The sequence below is a fragment of the Chiloscyllium plagiosum genome, chromosome 9 (assembly GCF_004010195.1).
Source record: "Chiloscyllium plagiosum isolate BGI_BamShark_2017 chromosome 9, ASM401019v2, whole genome shotgun sequence".
NCBI classification, from domain to species: Eukaryota; Metazoa; Chordata; class Chondrichthyes; order Orectolobiformes; family Hemiscylliidae; genus Chiloscyllium; species Chiloscyllium plagiosum.
Genome location: NC_057718.1, coordinates 39053434 through 39070967, shown reverse-complemented (window position 1 = coordinate 39070967; position 17534 = coordinate 39053434). Strand labels below are relative to the sequence as shown.

Below are 17534 nucleotides of genomic sequence, written 5' to 3'. Positions count from 1 at the left end.
GTCCTACCTGTCCATCTTCCTTTTCACCTACTTGCTCCACCCTCCTCTCTGAACTATCACTATCACACTCCACCTGCATCTACCTGTTGCCTTCCCAGCTACCTTCCCCCCACTCCACCCTCCTATTTATCTCTCAATCCCCTTTCCCCACTACATTCCTGTTGAAGGGCTTATGCCTAAAATGTCTACTCTCCTACTCCTTAGATGTTGCCTGACCTGCTGTGTTTTTCCAGTGCCACATTTTTCGATCCTTATCAAGTGAGCCTTGCACTTCTGTCTTCTCATGCACTTCCAAAAAAAAACGCCTTAACAGATCCCATGTACATAAAGCTGAAGAAATTACCCAGAGAATGGTAATGAAGAGTAATAAAAAAAAGTAAACTTCATTATATGCAATATATTTAGAATTTAACACATAAGCACTGAACTTTCTATTTCTATCAAAGTGAAAAACCAAATTATTGATTAAAAAGCAATTGCACAAGATTAATTTAAACTCTATTTAAAATACTCTTAAGCGTTAAGTGTTTGTTTGAATCAATGATAATAAAACAAAGCTACATGCAAGACTTTCTTACTGCATTTTTCGTCATAAAAATGAAAAAAAACCTGCAAAACCTTAGGAAATAAGGCTTCTGATCGATAACCCTTTCTACAAATGATAAATAAAACTGTTGTATAAGCTGGAAAGTGATAATTCTTTGATAAGAAAATTGCGCATATAAATTTCCTGCCTCACTACTGTCAAAAATGATTGCTGTGATTTCTGTTGTTTAACAGATCTGTAAAAATTCTTATATCAGAAAAAGGTATTAACTGTTACATTCTGACATAACTAAACACATATTGTGGACTGTGAAAAATAATTCAACCAATTATATGCTTTTGAAATAAACGTTCAATCAACTGCTCACGTTAAAAAAAAGTCTGCTTGTTTATAAAAGAGATGCCAAATGAAAATTGCAGTTTAAGCACACCCATATTTGTAGCCTGTCTTTGATATGTGACAATTCAAGCTCAAGTTTACTATATACTCAAGCACACTATGAAACTATATATATGTAAAAGAATGTATCCCTAGCTTTCTGCATTGATTCCCACTAGGCTAACCAAGGAGCAGAAACAACAAACATTGGAAAGAATGAAACAGTCGTACCTCTATCACGACAAAGGGCCCAAATTATTTTTCTAAAAATGCACATAATTTGATCTCAATTGAGAAAAATTAGCCAACAAAGCAAGCTGTTGTTGTAATGACTCCTCAAAGTGCAAGAGGTTTTAATGGCAGCTGATAAATTTGTCCTCAGGACTGAATGCTTCCTATTGGGACAAATTTCAGTCCTCTTTATTGTTAATGAATATCATTAAATCTGTATACAGCAAAATAACTGCAATCAGAATGCAAGTTCTAGGCATCAGACTAATTTAAGCCTAGAGGCATTAACTAATTTCTGCTGTGCAATAACAATAGAGCAGCAGGCTCACTCCAATGTTCTAATATAACGTAATGCAGTCATAAGCATCTGTAGCCTCAAAATCAAACTAAAGCAACAAACCAACTGAAGGTGTACAGTATTATGGAATTTGAAAGTACGAGCACAGTTCTGATGAAACATCACAGGCCTGAATTAATAACTACTTATCTCTCCTCAGATGCTGCCTAAACAGCTGAGTACTTCCAGCTTTTTCTGTTATTAGTCATGATGAGGAGGTGCCAGTGTTGGACTGGGGTGTACAAAGTTAAAAATCACACAACACCAAGTTATAGTCCAACAGGTTTGTTTGGAAGCACTAGCTTTCAGAGCTACCTGACAAAGGAGCAGTGCTCCAAAAGCTAACACTTCCAAATAAACCTGTTGGATTATAACCTGGTGTTGTGAGATTTTTTTAACTCTGTTATTAGCATTACACATACCTTGATTGGCTTCTCAGCTATATGATGACTCCTGGTAACTGTACACTTCTAATCCTCAACTCAACAAAATCACATGCCCACGTATTCATTAAATTTTATAAAATCAACTTTATCAAATGATACTCGGTCAGCAGAGTATTGTTACATTCTCATTGTAATTATTTTTAATTTCCATAATTATACTTTCTTCCTTGAAGCAAATACATGACTATAACTGTTTTAAAATCTCAACTTTGATCAAACATGTTCAGACTGCAATTATTTCAATTGAATTTCTGCACTATCTCCTTTTACGTAGAATTTTATGATATAACGCAAGGAATTCAAATATACTTATAAATAGATATATGGAAATTCCTATATTGTGTAGCATTGTCAGCATTAAAATTAAACATGCAAACCTCAAGAGCAATTTATTTCCTTCCAATTGATACACAGTAGTCCAGATACAAGCATGGCTTATTTTTTCTAAGATGCAGGTGATTTTGTCTTAAAGTAATACAAGGAGAGTGTAAACAAGCCACCTGCATTTTGCTGAGTTAACAATGATTGGTTCATGAAAATACATAAGTATTTGGAAAAGAATACTTAAATTGCTGCTATTATGTGTAATTACTGTACACTGCAATTACTGGAATGTAAAAATTAATTCTAAGACAAGAATGTGCTAAATTAAAATAAAAGTTTGTAGGTGTTAGTATTTCAGAAATTAGTGGGTGGCATGGTGGTTAGCACTGCTGCGTCACAGCACCAGGGATCCAAGTTCTATTCCAGCCTCGGGTGACTGTCTATGTGGAAGTTGCACAATCTCCCAGTGTCTGCATGGGTTTTCTCTGGGTGCTCCGGCTTCCTCCCACAGTCCAAAGATGTGCAGGTTAGGTGAATTGGCCATGCTAAATTCCCATAGTGTCAGGGATGTGTAGGTTAGGTGTATTAGTCGGGGTAAATATAGGATAATAGGGTAGGGGATTGGGTCTGGATGGGTTACTCTTCAGAGGGTCGGTGTGGTCTTGTTGGACCGAAGAGCCTGTTTCCACACTGCTATAGAATCCCTCCAGAGGAAGAAGCAGTCAGCCCATAATGGCTTCGGTGGAGCTATCTACTTTCTCGTATCTCATGTGCTGAATTTTCAGGGCCCGTGCAGAGCTTTCAGAAACGCAGGTTGGAGAACTTAATTAGGCAAATTCCTGATGGTGGGTTAAATTTTTGACATTAACTTCTCAATACATTTCAGGTTAGAATGCGTTAACTTAGCTTTTCCGTCGAGAATCTGCTTTGCAATAATTAGCACTATGAATACTAATACAGTCCATTGTAATACCTTCATGGATACAAATTTGCTGCCCCTCCTCCCCCCAAGAACAGAAACATATATGTTCACAAATCCAAATATACACAAGACATCTACCTGGCTTGCTCCAAGCTCTGGTGAGGAAAGCACAAATTCATTACTTGACTTTTCAGTAACAAGTTCTTTCATTGAGCAAATGCTTCCCATGTTTGGGGTTGAAGAATCTTACTTTTCAGCAGCTCATGAGATGGTAAATTCATAGGCGGTCATGTTTCATGCATTCAGACACTTAGAGAGTTAGGAATGAATGCTGAACAGGGCCAATATCCTGTATAACTGAGGCAGCTACACTTGCTTAAGTAAGCAAGCCTGACCAGGGCAGGCATGTGTGCCTTAAATGAAAAACAGGGACTACCTAAAATGGGGTATTAGTTTAAGTAATGGCACAACCTACAAGAGGCATCAACAAAAAAGGTCAACAGAAAGGTGTTCTGGGTACAAAGGAATGGAAGGGAGTTCAACTTGAATTTCAGCCATGAACTTTAGCAGATAGGAGAGAGGCAGGAGCACTGTGCTGCCAGTGGTACAGCATGGATAGATGCAATGAGGTGAGACACTGATTGCACATGAGGCATCTGATGGAGATGCTTGACACCCAATTTTCTTCATAACAGTCTCGTGCAGTGACAAGATTACACTGTTAACTCACATTCAAATGAAGCTTTGGGAAGATAGTGGCCATCTTATAGCACTGTATCTAGTCTACTCTCTGGTTGCCATGGACGCTGACCACCACAGCCACCTCCAGCCAGACCACCTTGGTGTCTCGGGATGATTTATTTTTGCCATTCCTGGGAAACAGCATTTCTTGGACACCCTCCACGAGTACCCATTGGAAGCATCCTTAAAGCATGGGACATTCTTTTGTCTTGAGTGCAACACCTCCAAAATGTGGATGATAAGCCAAGGTCCACTGATGGTCCTGTGGTACACCAGTCACACCAGTCACACAAACTGCCTTTACTACCACCCTCGACTAGCTAATTTTGGATCCATCTTGTCAAGTTACCCTGAATCCTTCTTTATCAGTCTCCCATCTGGGACCCTGTCAAAACTTTTGCTCAAAACTATATAAACTACCCTACTGATTATCACCTTGAAAACTTCGATCAAATTGGTTTGGAATGACCTTCCTCTGACAAAGCCATGCTGACCATCCCTCATCAAACCTTGCCTCTCACTTAGAGATTAATTTTATCCTTCAGAATTTTCTCCAACAGTTTCCCTCATGACAGTGCAGCATCCGTTCAGCCAAATTAGACAGAACAAATTAATGTAGAAAACGGATTTTATCACAATACTGCCCATTGACTGCTGAGATCTGGCTTTAAATCTAGCCCAAATGGATTACATAGGGATTCCCAACCACAACAGTCCGATTTAAAAAATAATTTTGGTAATTTCAGGCCATTTCCCATAGCACCAAATGATGCTATAGTTTGACAATGTCAGTCTGACTAACTGAACTCTCAGCAAACCTGTTCACATCTTTTCACATCCACATGTCAACCCAAACCAATTACCCTTTTGGTTTGGGAGCTGTTCAATTAGCACAAGTTGCAACAGAAAAGCTCATTGCGATGGCTTCTGATCTGTCTTTCTTTCTCCTGAACTGAGGATGCACTCTCAGCTATACCATGCTTGTCAGAGCAGTCAACCATGTCTGATCCATTCCATATACTTCTGCTTTCACCCCTCCCAGAACTTCAAAATGGCGTCATTGCCCTCACCTTACACTCTATGGGACTACACATTAAACACTTCAATCTCAATCATTTTTACAGTAGCAAATATATTTTCCACTTCCCTCCTCTATCTGCACTGCAAAGGGATTGTTCCCTCCACAACACTTTTATCATCTCCAATAGCACATGTACCTTTTCACATAACATCAATCTGTTTCCCTAATCTTTTTACACTGTGCAAAGACCCCAAAAACTCCTCTGATGTGAAGTTGTAATTTACTTTGGGTTCTTTAAATTTTTGTCACTATATTCATTGCTCAGGATGGGGTCTCTTCTATACTTTGGAGAATAAATGCTGATCCAACCATCTGCCCTTGGCATTCAATGATATTATCATCACTGAATACCTAACATTATGAATTCCATCTCCTCATCATCAACATCTTGGGTGAGGGGTCGGTTAACTCAGTTGATTGGATAGTTGGTTTGCAATGCAAAGTGACATCAATAGTGCATGTTCAACTGAGATAACCATAAGGGACCTGCCTTCTCAACAGCACCCCACACCTAGGGCATGGTGACTGTCAGATTAAATTCACCACAAGTCGTCTCTCTAATGAGAGAGCAGCCTGTGTCTTTGGGGATTATGGTGACCTTCACGATTTCAATGTTCTGGGGGGTTACCATTGACCAGAAATGTAACTGGATGAATGATATAAATACTGAAACCACAACAGTCTGTCGGAGCTGGGAATGGTTCATCTAGTAACTAATCTCCTGACTTCTCAAAGCCTGTTCACCAAGCTAGGAACAAGTCAGGAGTTTGATGGAATATTCATTACTTGCTAGCTAACTGCAGTTCCAACAATATTTAAGAAGCTTCACCATGTTAAACATTCAATTCTTCATCCAGCGACAGTGTGTAACATATATGGTGTATTGCAGCACCTCACCTTCCAAATCTGCTTTCTTTACAACCAAAACAGACAAAACAAGTACACATATGACAAAAACACCATCTGCAAATTCAACCCAATATCATCCTTGTGTGGAACCATTTTATCATTCCTTTGGTGTAGTAATGCCAAAAACATGGAAATCCCTTCCTAATAGCGGTGTGTGTGTGCACCACGCAGTTTGCAACAATTCAATACAAGGTTCACTACCAATGTCTCAAGGACGATTAGTGATGGACAAAAATGTTGGTCTCTCATTCCATGAAAGAATTAAAAACAATTGGGTCAGTCTTTGCGAGGTACTTATGTTCAGTTTGCAACCATGACACCTAGTTTCCAAACATCTCTCTTTTTAATTTTTTGATCTTGTACATTTCCATGAATAAGAGATGAGACAATAGAATATTGGGTGAGTCTACTACGTGCAGCTGTAACTTGAGGCAGGAGCTCTTAAAGTGATTAGCAGTCCAGTTATATGTAATAACAAAACACTAAGATTGGCAGCTCCCTAATATGGTTTCAAGGTCAGTTTTAACATGGCACAATCACAATACTTCCAAAGCCTAAAAAAATACAACTTTGGCCATTCTCACAATGATCACTAACACCTCTGAACCTGTGCCTAAACAAACAGGTTACATATAGTGGTCAATCATGAAGTGAGAATGATCAAAATCCTTTTCTAAATAGTAGCCCTTCAACGCAAGAAACAGGGATCTTCAGACCTGGGCCACTACCCTTTTGCAAGCATAGCAGATTCAGGACCTTCAACAACAGAAGTTTAAATGTAATGTGAATCACCTCAAAACTCAATAAGACAATATCTCAGCCACCTTTCACAAAACAGACAGGATAAAGGATAGACGGGTAGAAGCAAAATCTGATTAGACAAAGCATGAAAGGTAGATATGGTTGCAAGATATAGTTTAGTTAATCCTTGAAACTGTTATAATAATAATTCGGGAAACATACTAAAAAGTATAAAAAGGTTTTAAAAATGCTTGACTAGTTAAGAGTTTATTTCCCTTGATGTATGCAGCTTCATGAAATAAGTATTTGAAATGCAAGAATATAACAATTCGACTTTGAAGTACAGAATTCTTTACGAATAACTTTATTGAGGACGTCAAGTGCGTGGGACAGCAGAAATAATGAAGGAAGGATTTCTAATTCTTGAGAAAAGCTGTATTTTATTATTGACATACCAGTATATTGATGGATTTTTTTGTTGCACTTGCCTAGTTTACAACCTTTTACTGTGGGTATGAAGGACACTCCCATCTTCCTCATTACCATTCTCTTCAGCTTCAGAAAGTAATTAGCCTTTCTCTGTAACAATGCCACAAATTACTTTGACGGCTATTATAATTTTTGGACATTCTTAAAAGACTGTACTGAGGAACTCAACAAGATTCATTCAAACATCTGACAAATCATAAGAAAGCAAAGGTCTACACAATTCTTGGTGTCCTAGAGACCTCAGTATATTGTTCTCTCACGGTCTATTAATTCATGCTAGAAACATTAGTCACAACATATCCTGTTTACCAATAAATCAGCCCAAAACCCCAGAAGTGATTTTAATCTAACCTGCAGCAAGAAACTGAGAGGACTGGATTGATTATTTTATATTTCGTCTGACTCCATTGATATCATTTATGCAAACAGTGGTGCAGCATTCAATGCTTTACATCAGGCAGTGACCATTGGAAATAAATGAATATTTGAAGAGGAGAAAACAGGGGGAGTGGAGAGTATCAGTAGTAAGCAAATTCCTCTAGTCAACTTTAACAGCTTGCAGCCTGGTTTCTGCCAAGTGAGGGGGTTAAAATTCATCCAGCATTTTACCTCATAAGCATTCATTCTTTTCCACTGCTCTGGTCTATAAACTGCCTGCATGCACAACTTAGCACACAAATAACAAACTCATAATCCTTAAGATTTAAGAAGAGGAATTAATACAGGTGGAGGTAGTTTCACCGAGTGAGAGACCCTCATTGCTTCCTATGGGAAAGATCCACTGGTAACAAAGTGCCTTTTGAGGACTTGGAGCAGAAATCCTGGCCTCAAGGGCTGGTGGACATTATAACGATAGGAGCAGAAATAGGCCTTTCAGCTCAGAGTCTGCTCCACCATTCGATCTTGGTTGATAGATTTCTTAACCCCATTCTCTTGCCTTCTCCCCATGATCCTTGATCCCTTACCAATCATGAAGCTATTTATCTCTGTTATAAATAAGACTATAATACAATAAAATGAAACAAGATGAGAAAATCTGCTCCTGCAAGCCACGCCAGAGGAATGAATGTATCATGGACATATGGGAGACAGGATGGGTGAACCAACAAGGGTAATGGTGAGGCTCATAGTGTGACCCCTTTCACCCACAGCTTTCTTAATGCTGGTACCTTAATAAAACACAAGTGTCAGTAAACAAGGACCTCCCCTTACCTGCCACTGACAGGAGCCTGAAAGCAAACAGAACAGGGTTTGGTTTTCCGGTCCTCCTTTGTGGTGACTTATTTTTCTTTATTCATTCATGAGATGTGGACACCATTAGTTAGGCCTGCATTTATTGCCAATCCCTACTTGCCCTGATGGATGTTGACGGCCAACCATGTTACTGTGGGTCTGGAGCAACCTCTGGGCCAGAAGAGGTAAGGATGAAAGATTTCTTTCCCAAAAGGACATTAGTGAACAAGATGAGTTTTTACAATAATCAACAGTGGTAAAATCGTTGCAGTTCGGCTCGCTTTTTATTCTAGCATACCAGCAATGGCAGGATAAGGCCCTCAAGTGGATTTCAATTGTCTCATTATCAGCATTTCTGGCCCAGATTTAACTGAGGTAGAGCTGGGAAGGTAGCTGTGGCTCCACTTGCACCCTCCTTCCCAATATGCCTCTGGGAAGTGTATTAAATTCCACCCAGCACATTGTACCTTGGCTCTGCTGTCTTTAGTTTCTAGTTTTAAATAGGGCTGTTTAGATTGAAATTGACTTGTGGTTAAGCTAAGATCTGTTGAATTTTACTGATGAAAACAATGGAACATGTGACATCCTGTTCTTTTTAGCCAATCCAAATGCAGCTCAATGTTTATTATTGTTTCACAATTAACAAACAGATGCTTCTTTAGTTAGTTAAAGGATCTGAATAGGAAAGAATCCTTGCTTGACAATGTGATTAAACCTGCTAAGTAACTCTTACACAGAACAGCATTGAAGAGGTTAACGATAGCCGATGAACAGTTGGCTCACATTCGTGTTTTACCTTTGTTTTCTACAGACATCCCACAGAACCCAGGAGATCTAATTTAAAACCGCACACAAATGTCACTACAATCCTTAAAACATTTATAGTTGGCCCCAGATACACTGTGGTTAATGTAAGCCTTTTGATAATGACTATACATTCCATCATTGCTAATTCATGGAATAGGTGACACACTTGAGTTGGCATGGTATAAGAAACTTAGTTTTTTTGACTTTCAGCAAATGCATGTGAGTTCAGCAGGAGGATCCCAGTAGAGGTGGCACAAATATAAATGAGTATCCCTTCTTCCATCAGGTGTTTTGACAGCTTTTTCTTGGGAAATATGCTTTCAGTCACCCATCACGGAAATTCTCATTTGTCACACTACTAGAATCTGTTTTTAAAATATAAGAAATTCTGGAAGAGTACACCATCCAGCCGTCAATATCCATTTTCTCACCCACTTCCCACAATTCCCTGACAGAATACAGGTTGCAGTTTACCACATACCGTAGTCCACTTATATACTGTGGAATTTGTCATTGCACTGTATAAGATCTGCTTGGGAAAGTGATCACGTATAATTGATTACTCCTGTCTCCTAATTGATTACATACATAATCAACTTTAGCCAGCTCTTTCCTCAAACCTATATAAGTAGTTTGTTTGAATTTAATATTCGTGTTTGGAACTGGAGTATATTGTTCTTAACATGGAATTCAGTTACACATGATCACTTTTGCCAAGCAGATCACATACAGTAAGATAATTGATTAAACTTGGCTGATTATACAATGCAAGATCTATACTAGCTAAAACTCTAACTACCTCTACAATCCATCATTCCTGGAAGCTGTTGTGAAAGTATTTTACCATCTACCGCTGTCAATTTAATTTGTCCAGCCTACACAAAGATTAAACTCCACATAAATTATAATATTGCCTTTGTTTCACGCTCCAATAATTTCTTGCGTAATGCTCTGTCTGCCAGTATAATTAGCTAGATTCATAAACAAAATCCAACACTGTTTCTGACTTTTGCTGTCCCTTATCTTCACCAATATAGTTTAACTTCCTGATCTTCTGAGCCAAGATCTTTTCTTACTACAAAAGGAAGAACTTCAAAGATTAGAGATCTGAAATGAAAACAAAGTGGTGGAGAAACTCAGCAGGACTGGCAGCATCTGTATAGAAAAAAAACAGAGTTAACATTTGAAGTAAAGTGAGCCTTCTTCCCTTGACTCAAAATGTTAACTGTTTTTCTCTACACAGATGCTGCCAGACCTGCTGAGTCTCTCCAACATGTTCTGTTTTAGTTCCTTTCTTGCTAATGTCCTTATGCTGCCCTTTAATATCAGAGCTATTCTTCTTCTTTTGCCATTCTGCCTATCTTTCCAAAATACATTTAATTTCTACACCTTGGCACCATGGCTCAGAATTTAAACCAGTTATCTCTATTAGTGTCAATAGCTTATCTATATTATTGCAAATCCTTCGTGCACTCAGATAAGGAGCCTTTAATTTTATTGTTTTACTCCAATTCATTACATTGATCTTACTCACTGACACCTTTGGCTAAGTCTTACCTTTTCTGCTTAAGTGCAAATTGTATCAACTTTTCTGGAGGAATTTCTGCTGCAAGGCCGAAGGAGATTTCTTGCCCTATCTTATCAAACTTGTTTCATTAACTACCTAACCAGATCAAGTAATCAGCCTCACAACAAAGTCTACCCGCACCTTACAACATGCCATTCCATGATGCTGATCCAAGGGATGTCAGTCTTTCTGCAGTTGATTTCCGATTCCCTTGAACTGCTTGAGCTAGCACTACAGGACTGACGGTTGCCCACAACCTGGGCTCTAGTCGGACAGATCCCCATCTGTCGGCAACCTATGTGGATGACTCACCGTGGCCAAAATCCTGGACTGTCTATGGACTGTGTCCATGACTGATGATACAGAGACTGACCACCAGCAATTGCCTTGACTGGATTGAGAACTGGCCCCAACAAGGTTTTAATATAGCAATTTGGTTGAATAAATGTGCAGGAGTTTATTGTGCAGGCAGTTGGTATAAGTGTAAGTCTGAACTCTTGATGTGTCATTTATAGAGAAGACCACATCATCCCTGCCCCCCACAAGCAGATCAGTACTGACAAGCAAGAGAAACAGCCAGTCTGTGTGTACTGTCAATAGAGCACTAGTTATAGCTTTTGGTTCTGGGTAATGTGCCAACCTGCTAACAGACAAGGCTAGGCATAGGATGCTGCAAGCCCTCAGGCAGACATTCAGTTAGCAAGTGTTAAGAGGGCAAGCAAGCAACCCTAGGATGCTGGCCTGGACCAAGCCATGAGCTGGGTGTCTGCACCTGGTACAGAGTGTCCTTGCAGCAGCATTCCAATGATCATTGCCAGTGTGTTCTGCAGTTCAAGTCTGCACTTCTGAAACCACCTGCAAGTGGATCAGAGAGGTGCAGTGATAATCCTGTGGTTGGCAAATGCTGGATGCCAAGGTCATGAATGAAGAGTACTTGTTCAAGTAGTGGGGACACTGTTTTATCTGAATGGAGTGAACGGCTGGTCACAACACCACAGAAAAATGTACTATTGTTGCCAGCTGAATTTCATGTTGTGCACACCCCCTGCTGCCAGTCTGTCTGCAGTAACCTGTTCCCACTGCTTGAACAAGCAACAGTTTAAACAGCGATTATAACAGGCATTAGTAACCTGCTTTTAAAAAGTGTAGCAATCTCTTTCACAACGCTCAGTTTTTAAAAAATGAACTCCATGTTTGTCTTTTCTCTTTCGGTTTATAACTCATTCTGGAACTCTACATTGTTAAGAAATCTTGCAAATCCTTACTTCACAAGTAATCCGCATCACAGATTCATGCCATTCAATCCAGCAGGTGCATATCTACGTTTGTATTTCACAGGCACTCCTTCCGACCTTCTTCATTTAATCCCAACTCTTCTTTGAATTTAACATTTCAAGGTTACCTTAATTGTACTGACTAGCTTGAATTTCTTTATTTTTCATTCTCCGAAGAGTAAATACAAGCATCGTGAATGCAGTCTGCCAGCCATGAACAAAACGCAGCCGGCTCATTGCCAGAGCTCCTTAAACAGCTGCAATGGTGCTTTCAATATCCCTCCCTGTGCATGCATGCTCCAACAGACAGACAGCCCACTGTGGGGTTCTCTACAGATTCTGGTGAGAATCTAAGTCAGCAGGGGTCTCTCAGTTCCTTGCTCTTGATGCTGAAAAAAAACCCCATAATGATGCCAAAACCAAGACTTTCACTCTATCAGGAGACCTAATAAATGATATTCAACGACATAAACAATCATTTTGAAATTTGCTGATAAAATCTAATACCAATTAATAGAACTGAGATGGAGTTAAGATTTTAAAATAGCGTCAAAGCTACACAGATCTCAGAGATTTATATTGAAGTAACAAATTTAAACAAAGGAATTTTTAGAAATTGATCTAATGCACAGTTGTCTCATCAAGGAGCTTTTAGAAACTTTTAAAAAGAGTCCAAGGTCTCGAGTTCTCATATGTCTGCATTAATATCCATTAAACACTACTGGTGTTACCAGCATATTTTGAATCTGTAATAATTTGTGCATGTTTGAAGGTATGGACATGAGGCTGAAGCAAGTCATAGATTCAAAGGTTTACAGCACAGAAAAAGGCCCTTCGGCACATTGAGTCTATTCCAGTCAAAAACAACCACTGGGCTATTCTAATGCCTTGGCATTAATGTTCATCTAAATACTGATTAAATGTTATGAGGGTTTCTACTTCTACCAGCCTTACAGGTAGTGAGTTCCACATTCCCACCAACCTCTAAATGAAAGGTTTCTTTCCTCACATCCCCTCTAACCTTTTGCCCCTTACCATAAATCTACCCATCTACCTTGTCCAAGCCCACATAATTTTAAACATCTCTTTAGATATCTCTTTCCTGGCCCCATTCACAGACTGCTTGAGGAAAACAACACCAGTTTTTCCAATCTTTCTTCATAGCTAAAAATCTCCAGACCAGGCAACATCCTGCTAAATCTCCTCTGCACTCTCTCCAATGCAATCACATCCCTCCAAAAATGTAGATTCCACAAATGCACACATTTCTTTAGCTGAGGCCTAACCAATGTTTTATACAGTTCCAGCATCAGTTCCCTACTCTTAAACTCTATGTCTCGGGTAGTAAAGGCAAGTATCCCATATGCCTTCTTAACCACTTTACCTACCTATCCCACTACCTTAAGTGACCAGCAGCTATGTACACTAAGGTCTCTCTAATTCTCGGTGGTTCCCAGAGTATTCGTCATAAATTCCCTTCCTACATGGGTGACTACTGAGGGAGCTACCTATTGTCTTTGCTGCTGACCTGCATGGCTCCTTTTCCTACAACCCGATTCTACAAGATTCCTTCCAACAATACTTACCTTTGACCCTGAGTTGTTCCTCATTCCCTGGGACTTCAGGCATGCTGCATTAGCAGCAGCCACACAATCTTCCATAGTTTTGGAGTTATCAGCCACTTACTGACAGTTCTAGGTGGCCAGGGTGTTATTTCCTGGGGTGCTCAGTTGGGAGGGAGGTCCACTGATGCCCATTTGATTGCTTGCTGGGCAACAGATCTTCCTTCTCAGATTGAGCACTTTTGTCTCAGTGCTTTTGCAGGCAGCAAATCAGGTACCTGCTAAACTCAGAAGATTCTGTCCATAATTATTGCTTCACATAGATAACTAGAACATCAATATGTCAACAGATAGACTTTTTTTTAATCTGAAAAGGAATACATTCAAGCCTTGTAGCTTTTATAACTTTGATTGGACCTTAGTCAATCTATAGTTTCATTTTCTTTTTTCCATAACTTCCATTTTCTTTTGGCCATAATCAACTTGCACATTTTTCTTCTATCGTCTAAACTACGATCACTTAAAATTGGCATTGTTGCATTTGCACTGATCAGTACAAGACATAACTTTGGCAACGTTTCTATCTTCTTCAATATTTTTATATTTTTGTTTCTGATTTTCAGAATTTGCAACTTATTTTGCATTGTATGTGCAATAATAGAATTTGTTAATTCTAATTATTAAAACATAAAATCACTGCTACGATTTATGCTCACACCGTTAGTTTCTAAGTTATCTTTTTTGGAAGTCCTTAAGTAAATGTAAGTAACCAATTCTAAATGTAATTTACGAGAGTTCATTCTTTTCTGCAATGTTCACTTTATTGCATGGATTTCTATATAGATCTCTTTAAAGAAACATTTCTGGTGAATTGCAGTGCATGCGTGGTGGTCCATGGGGACTTTCCACTTTTGAGATAAGAGGCCACTGTGTTCAAACTTAGAACTGTATCAGACTAATTTTCAGTCTGGGATTTACTCTATTATTTCACAATAATCTCACAATTGAAGATATCTGAGCAATCTCAAGATTGAGGAAGACTTCAATGTCAGCAATTTAGATCTCCCTTAGCTGATAATGATCTCTGCTGATGTCAAGACTCAACTACACAGAAATATATAACTGGCAGTGTTTGCACCAAAGAGCAAAGTAATGTCCCATTTGCAATAATCTCAACAAGTAGTACACCAAATGGAACCACAGAGACGGAGACTTTTAGCAGTAGAAAAACTACATTTCTATTCTTCCTACAAAAATGATCAATACCACATCACTATTCTTATAAAGAACTAGGCTTCAAGAAGCATTAGTGACTGAAGGAAATAAAACATTTTTCTTCTGTGGAATTCAATGCAATAGCAATCAAAGTAATTAACACCAAATTGGTTTACAAACTTGAGCTCTTCAAGAACACAATTCACATTATAACTGCTCACTTTAACTGCCATGAACTATAACAAAGATATTGACTACCTAAGTAGTCGGAGCAGGTGTATGGCATTGAGCTGCTAGAATCTGCTCTGTTGTTCAATAAGATGCTTGACCTCGACTCCCCCTTCTCATCTCCATTTCTCTTCATTCCTCTACATTTCCAAGAAGCTATTGATTTCAGTCTTGTATGTATTCAAAGTCCCAAGTAGTCACATATCTAAGATACGAAATTCCAAACATGGACAACATCAACTCAGATCTGTGATTGTTCATGATTTATTATTATTTGGAAACTTGAATTCTAAGGTGAACAAAACACGTAGCTTTAAGCTTGATTTATATTTACATATTGCGTTAAGAAGGGTAACATCTTTTTAGTTCATTTTTGAGTTCTGATCGTGGTGACAAGTTGTGTGGAGTTTCTTTGCACTTAAATGAGGTCTTCTAACAAAACAAAATCCAGGTGAATAATTTTGGAAAAGGTGCACATAGGAGAAAGCTGGATTGTTTTCTCACAACAAGGTCTTCTAAGACAGAGGGAGGCAGAGACAGAAACAAGTTTTCCTTTTAGAAAGACTGAACCATGCAGAAGGTAACTGCAGTTTGTTTTGGAGAGATACAAGTTATTTGGAAAGACAGAGGCCTGTAGGATCAGCAGTGTAGTTTAGCAGTCTTCAAAACAGGTCAGACAGAAATGTCCTGAATGACTTGGAAGTTACTAAGAGAAAAGTCACAGAAACAGATGGCTTTAAAGTGTCAGAGGAAAACGTTCTACAAAGTTGTTGAAGATGTGAGTTTGTATGTTAAAGAGTAAATGAACTCTCAGCAGTTTGTTTACGGGTGTCATGAAAAGCATTACTTGAAGGAGATAGCATCAAATGAATGCAGAGGCTTGCGATACAGAAGTCAAATATAGTCATGCAACTAATTGAGGAAATTTAAGGTGGAAACAGAATGACTCTTCCCTGAAAATTGAGTATCTGTAAGTTTGTTGACGGTAAAGAAGTCAGAACCTTTATTTTTATGTAACTGTTTTCAAATTATTCTCTATATAGTGTGAAATAGAATTTTTTTTCTTTTGTATAATAAGCATTGCAGTTTCATTGAAGATTTTGGTAGCCTCTTCTGAATATGGTCAATGGTTAATCACCACTGTAAACAGTTTGCAAAAATAAAAAATGTGGGTTATCAAGTCAGGTTTTACTCTGGGTTCTGATTTATCCAGTATTACTATCAGCTGAGATCATAAAAGTCCCTAAGGGTGGCCTTTAACCCAAGACCATGTTTTCTATTTTTAGATTTCTCAACAAGGAGAAACAGCTACTCAGCCCCTACTTTGTCAAACCCTCTCAGATTCTTATCTTTCAGTGTTGTCATCTTCCATCCTTTGAAACTCAAGCCAGAAAAGCCTCGCTCTATTCAATCGCTCCTTATGAAATGTCCCAAGAATCAATTTTATGAACCTGCAGTGTATATTCAACAGCATTAGCATCTCTGAATCCCCTATCATCAGCATTCTGTGGTTTACCATTAACAAAAAAATTGAACTTGGCAAGCCATATAAATACTATATCTATAATAACAAAAGGCTTGAATTTTACAGACAATAGCTGATTTCCTGGCTCCTTGAAGCTTGCCCACCATCAACAAGGAAAAAGTCAGGAGCATGAAAGACCACCCCTCCCCCACTTACCTGGATGAGCACAACTGCAACAACACTGATAAAGCTCAACATAACCTAGGAGAAAGCCACCCACTTTTCTGGCACTCTAATCGCTGCCTTAAACATTTAACTCTCACCACCAATACAGTAGCAGCTCCACCAACACAATGAGATCCATGTGTAAGATCTGAAAGATGCAGTGCAGTAACTCACTAAGATGCCTTCAACTGAAACTTCCAAACCGACAACCTCTACCACTTAGAACAAATCAGCTGGTACACAGAAGTACTATCACTTGCAGGTCTTCATCCAAGTGAAACTCATCAATGTAACTTGGAATTAGGCTGCTGTCCCCTCATTGTCGCTGGGCCAAAATCTTGGTACCTACACCACAAAAGGCAGTTCAGCACTATCTTCTCAAAAGCATTCAGGGCAGTGAGAGGGTTGCTCACTGACCTCTTTTTTTAGAAACACAGCAGGCACTGTCACTGCTCTTTAACTGAGCCAGATGATCAGCATTCTTCCTGATCTATTGACAGTTCAGACTCTGACAGATAAGGATTTCTACTTGGAGATCCCAGTTATGGTCAGAGTCACTGAATTCCACATTGTTTGAAGCTTCAGCAATCAGAATAATGGAAAGGAAATGTGGAAATGCTAGCCATCCATCTAGCCTATCCCCTCATCTTATATTCTACTTCAATCCTTCAAATCCTCTGCCTGAATAGAGTAGTGTTTTCTGTATTCAGGAGGAAACAGCCAGCCTGTCAAACCAAGCAGACACAGATGGAAGTGGTTGAGGTATATGGTTTTCCAGATCACAAGGCAATGCTCCAAGAGCTGAAAAGGTT

At 38.9% G+C, this 17534-nt stretch overlaps 1 protein-coding gene across 7 annotated transcripts in view; it reads right to left on the bottom strand.

Annotated features, from left to right (window-relative positions):
- hhat (hedgehog acyltransferase) overlaps window positions 1–17534 on the bottom strand; it is a 238649-nt gene that overhangs the window by 74680 nt on the left and 146435 nt on the right. The window contains exon 13 of one of the 7 annotated variants that reach the window (XM_043695745.1): window positions 15107–15237. The exons of the other annotated variants lie outside the window; for them this stretch is intronic. Within the exon in view, the coding sequence (XP_043551680.1) occupies window positions 15230–15237 (8 nt within the window). The 3' untranslated portion in view covers window positions 15107–15229. Of the gene's footprint in view, window positions 1–15106; window positions 15238–17534 lie in introns of those variants that run through there. 7 annotated transcript variants of the gene reach the window in all.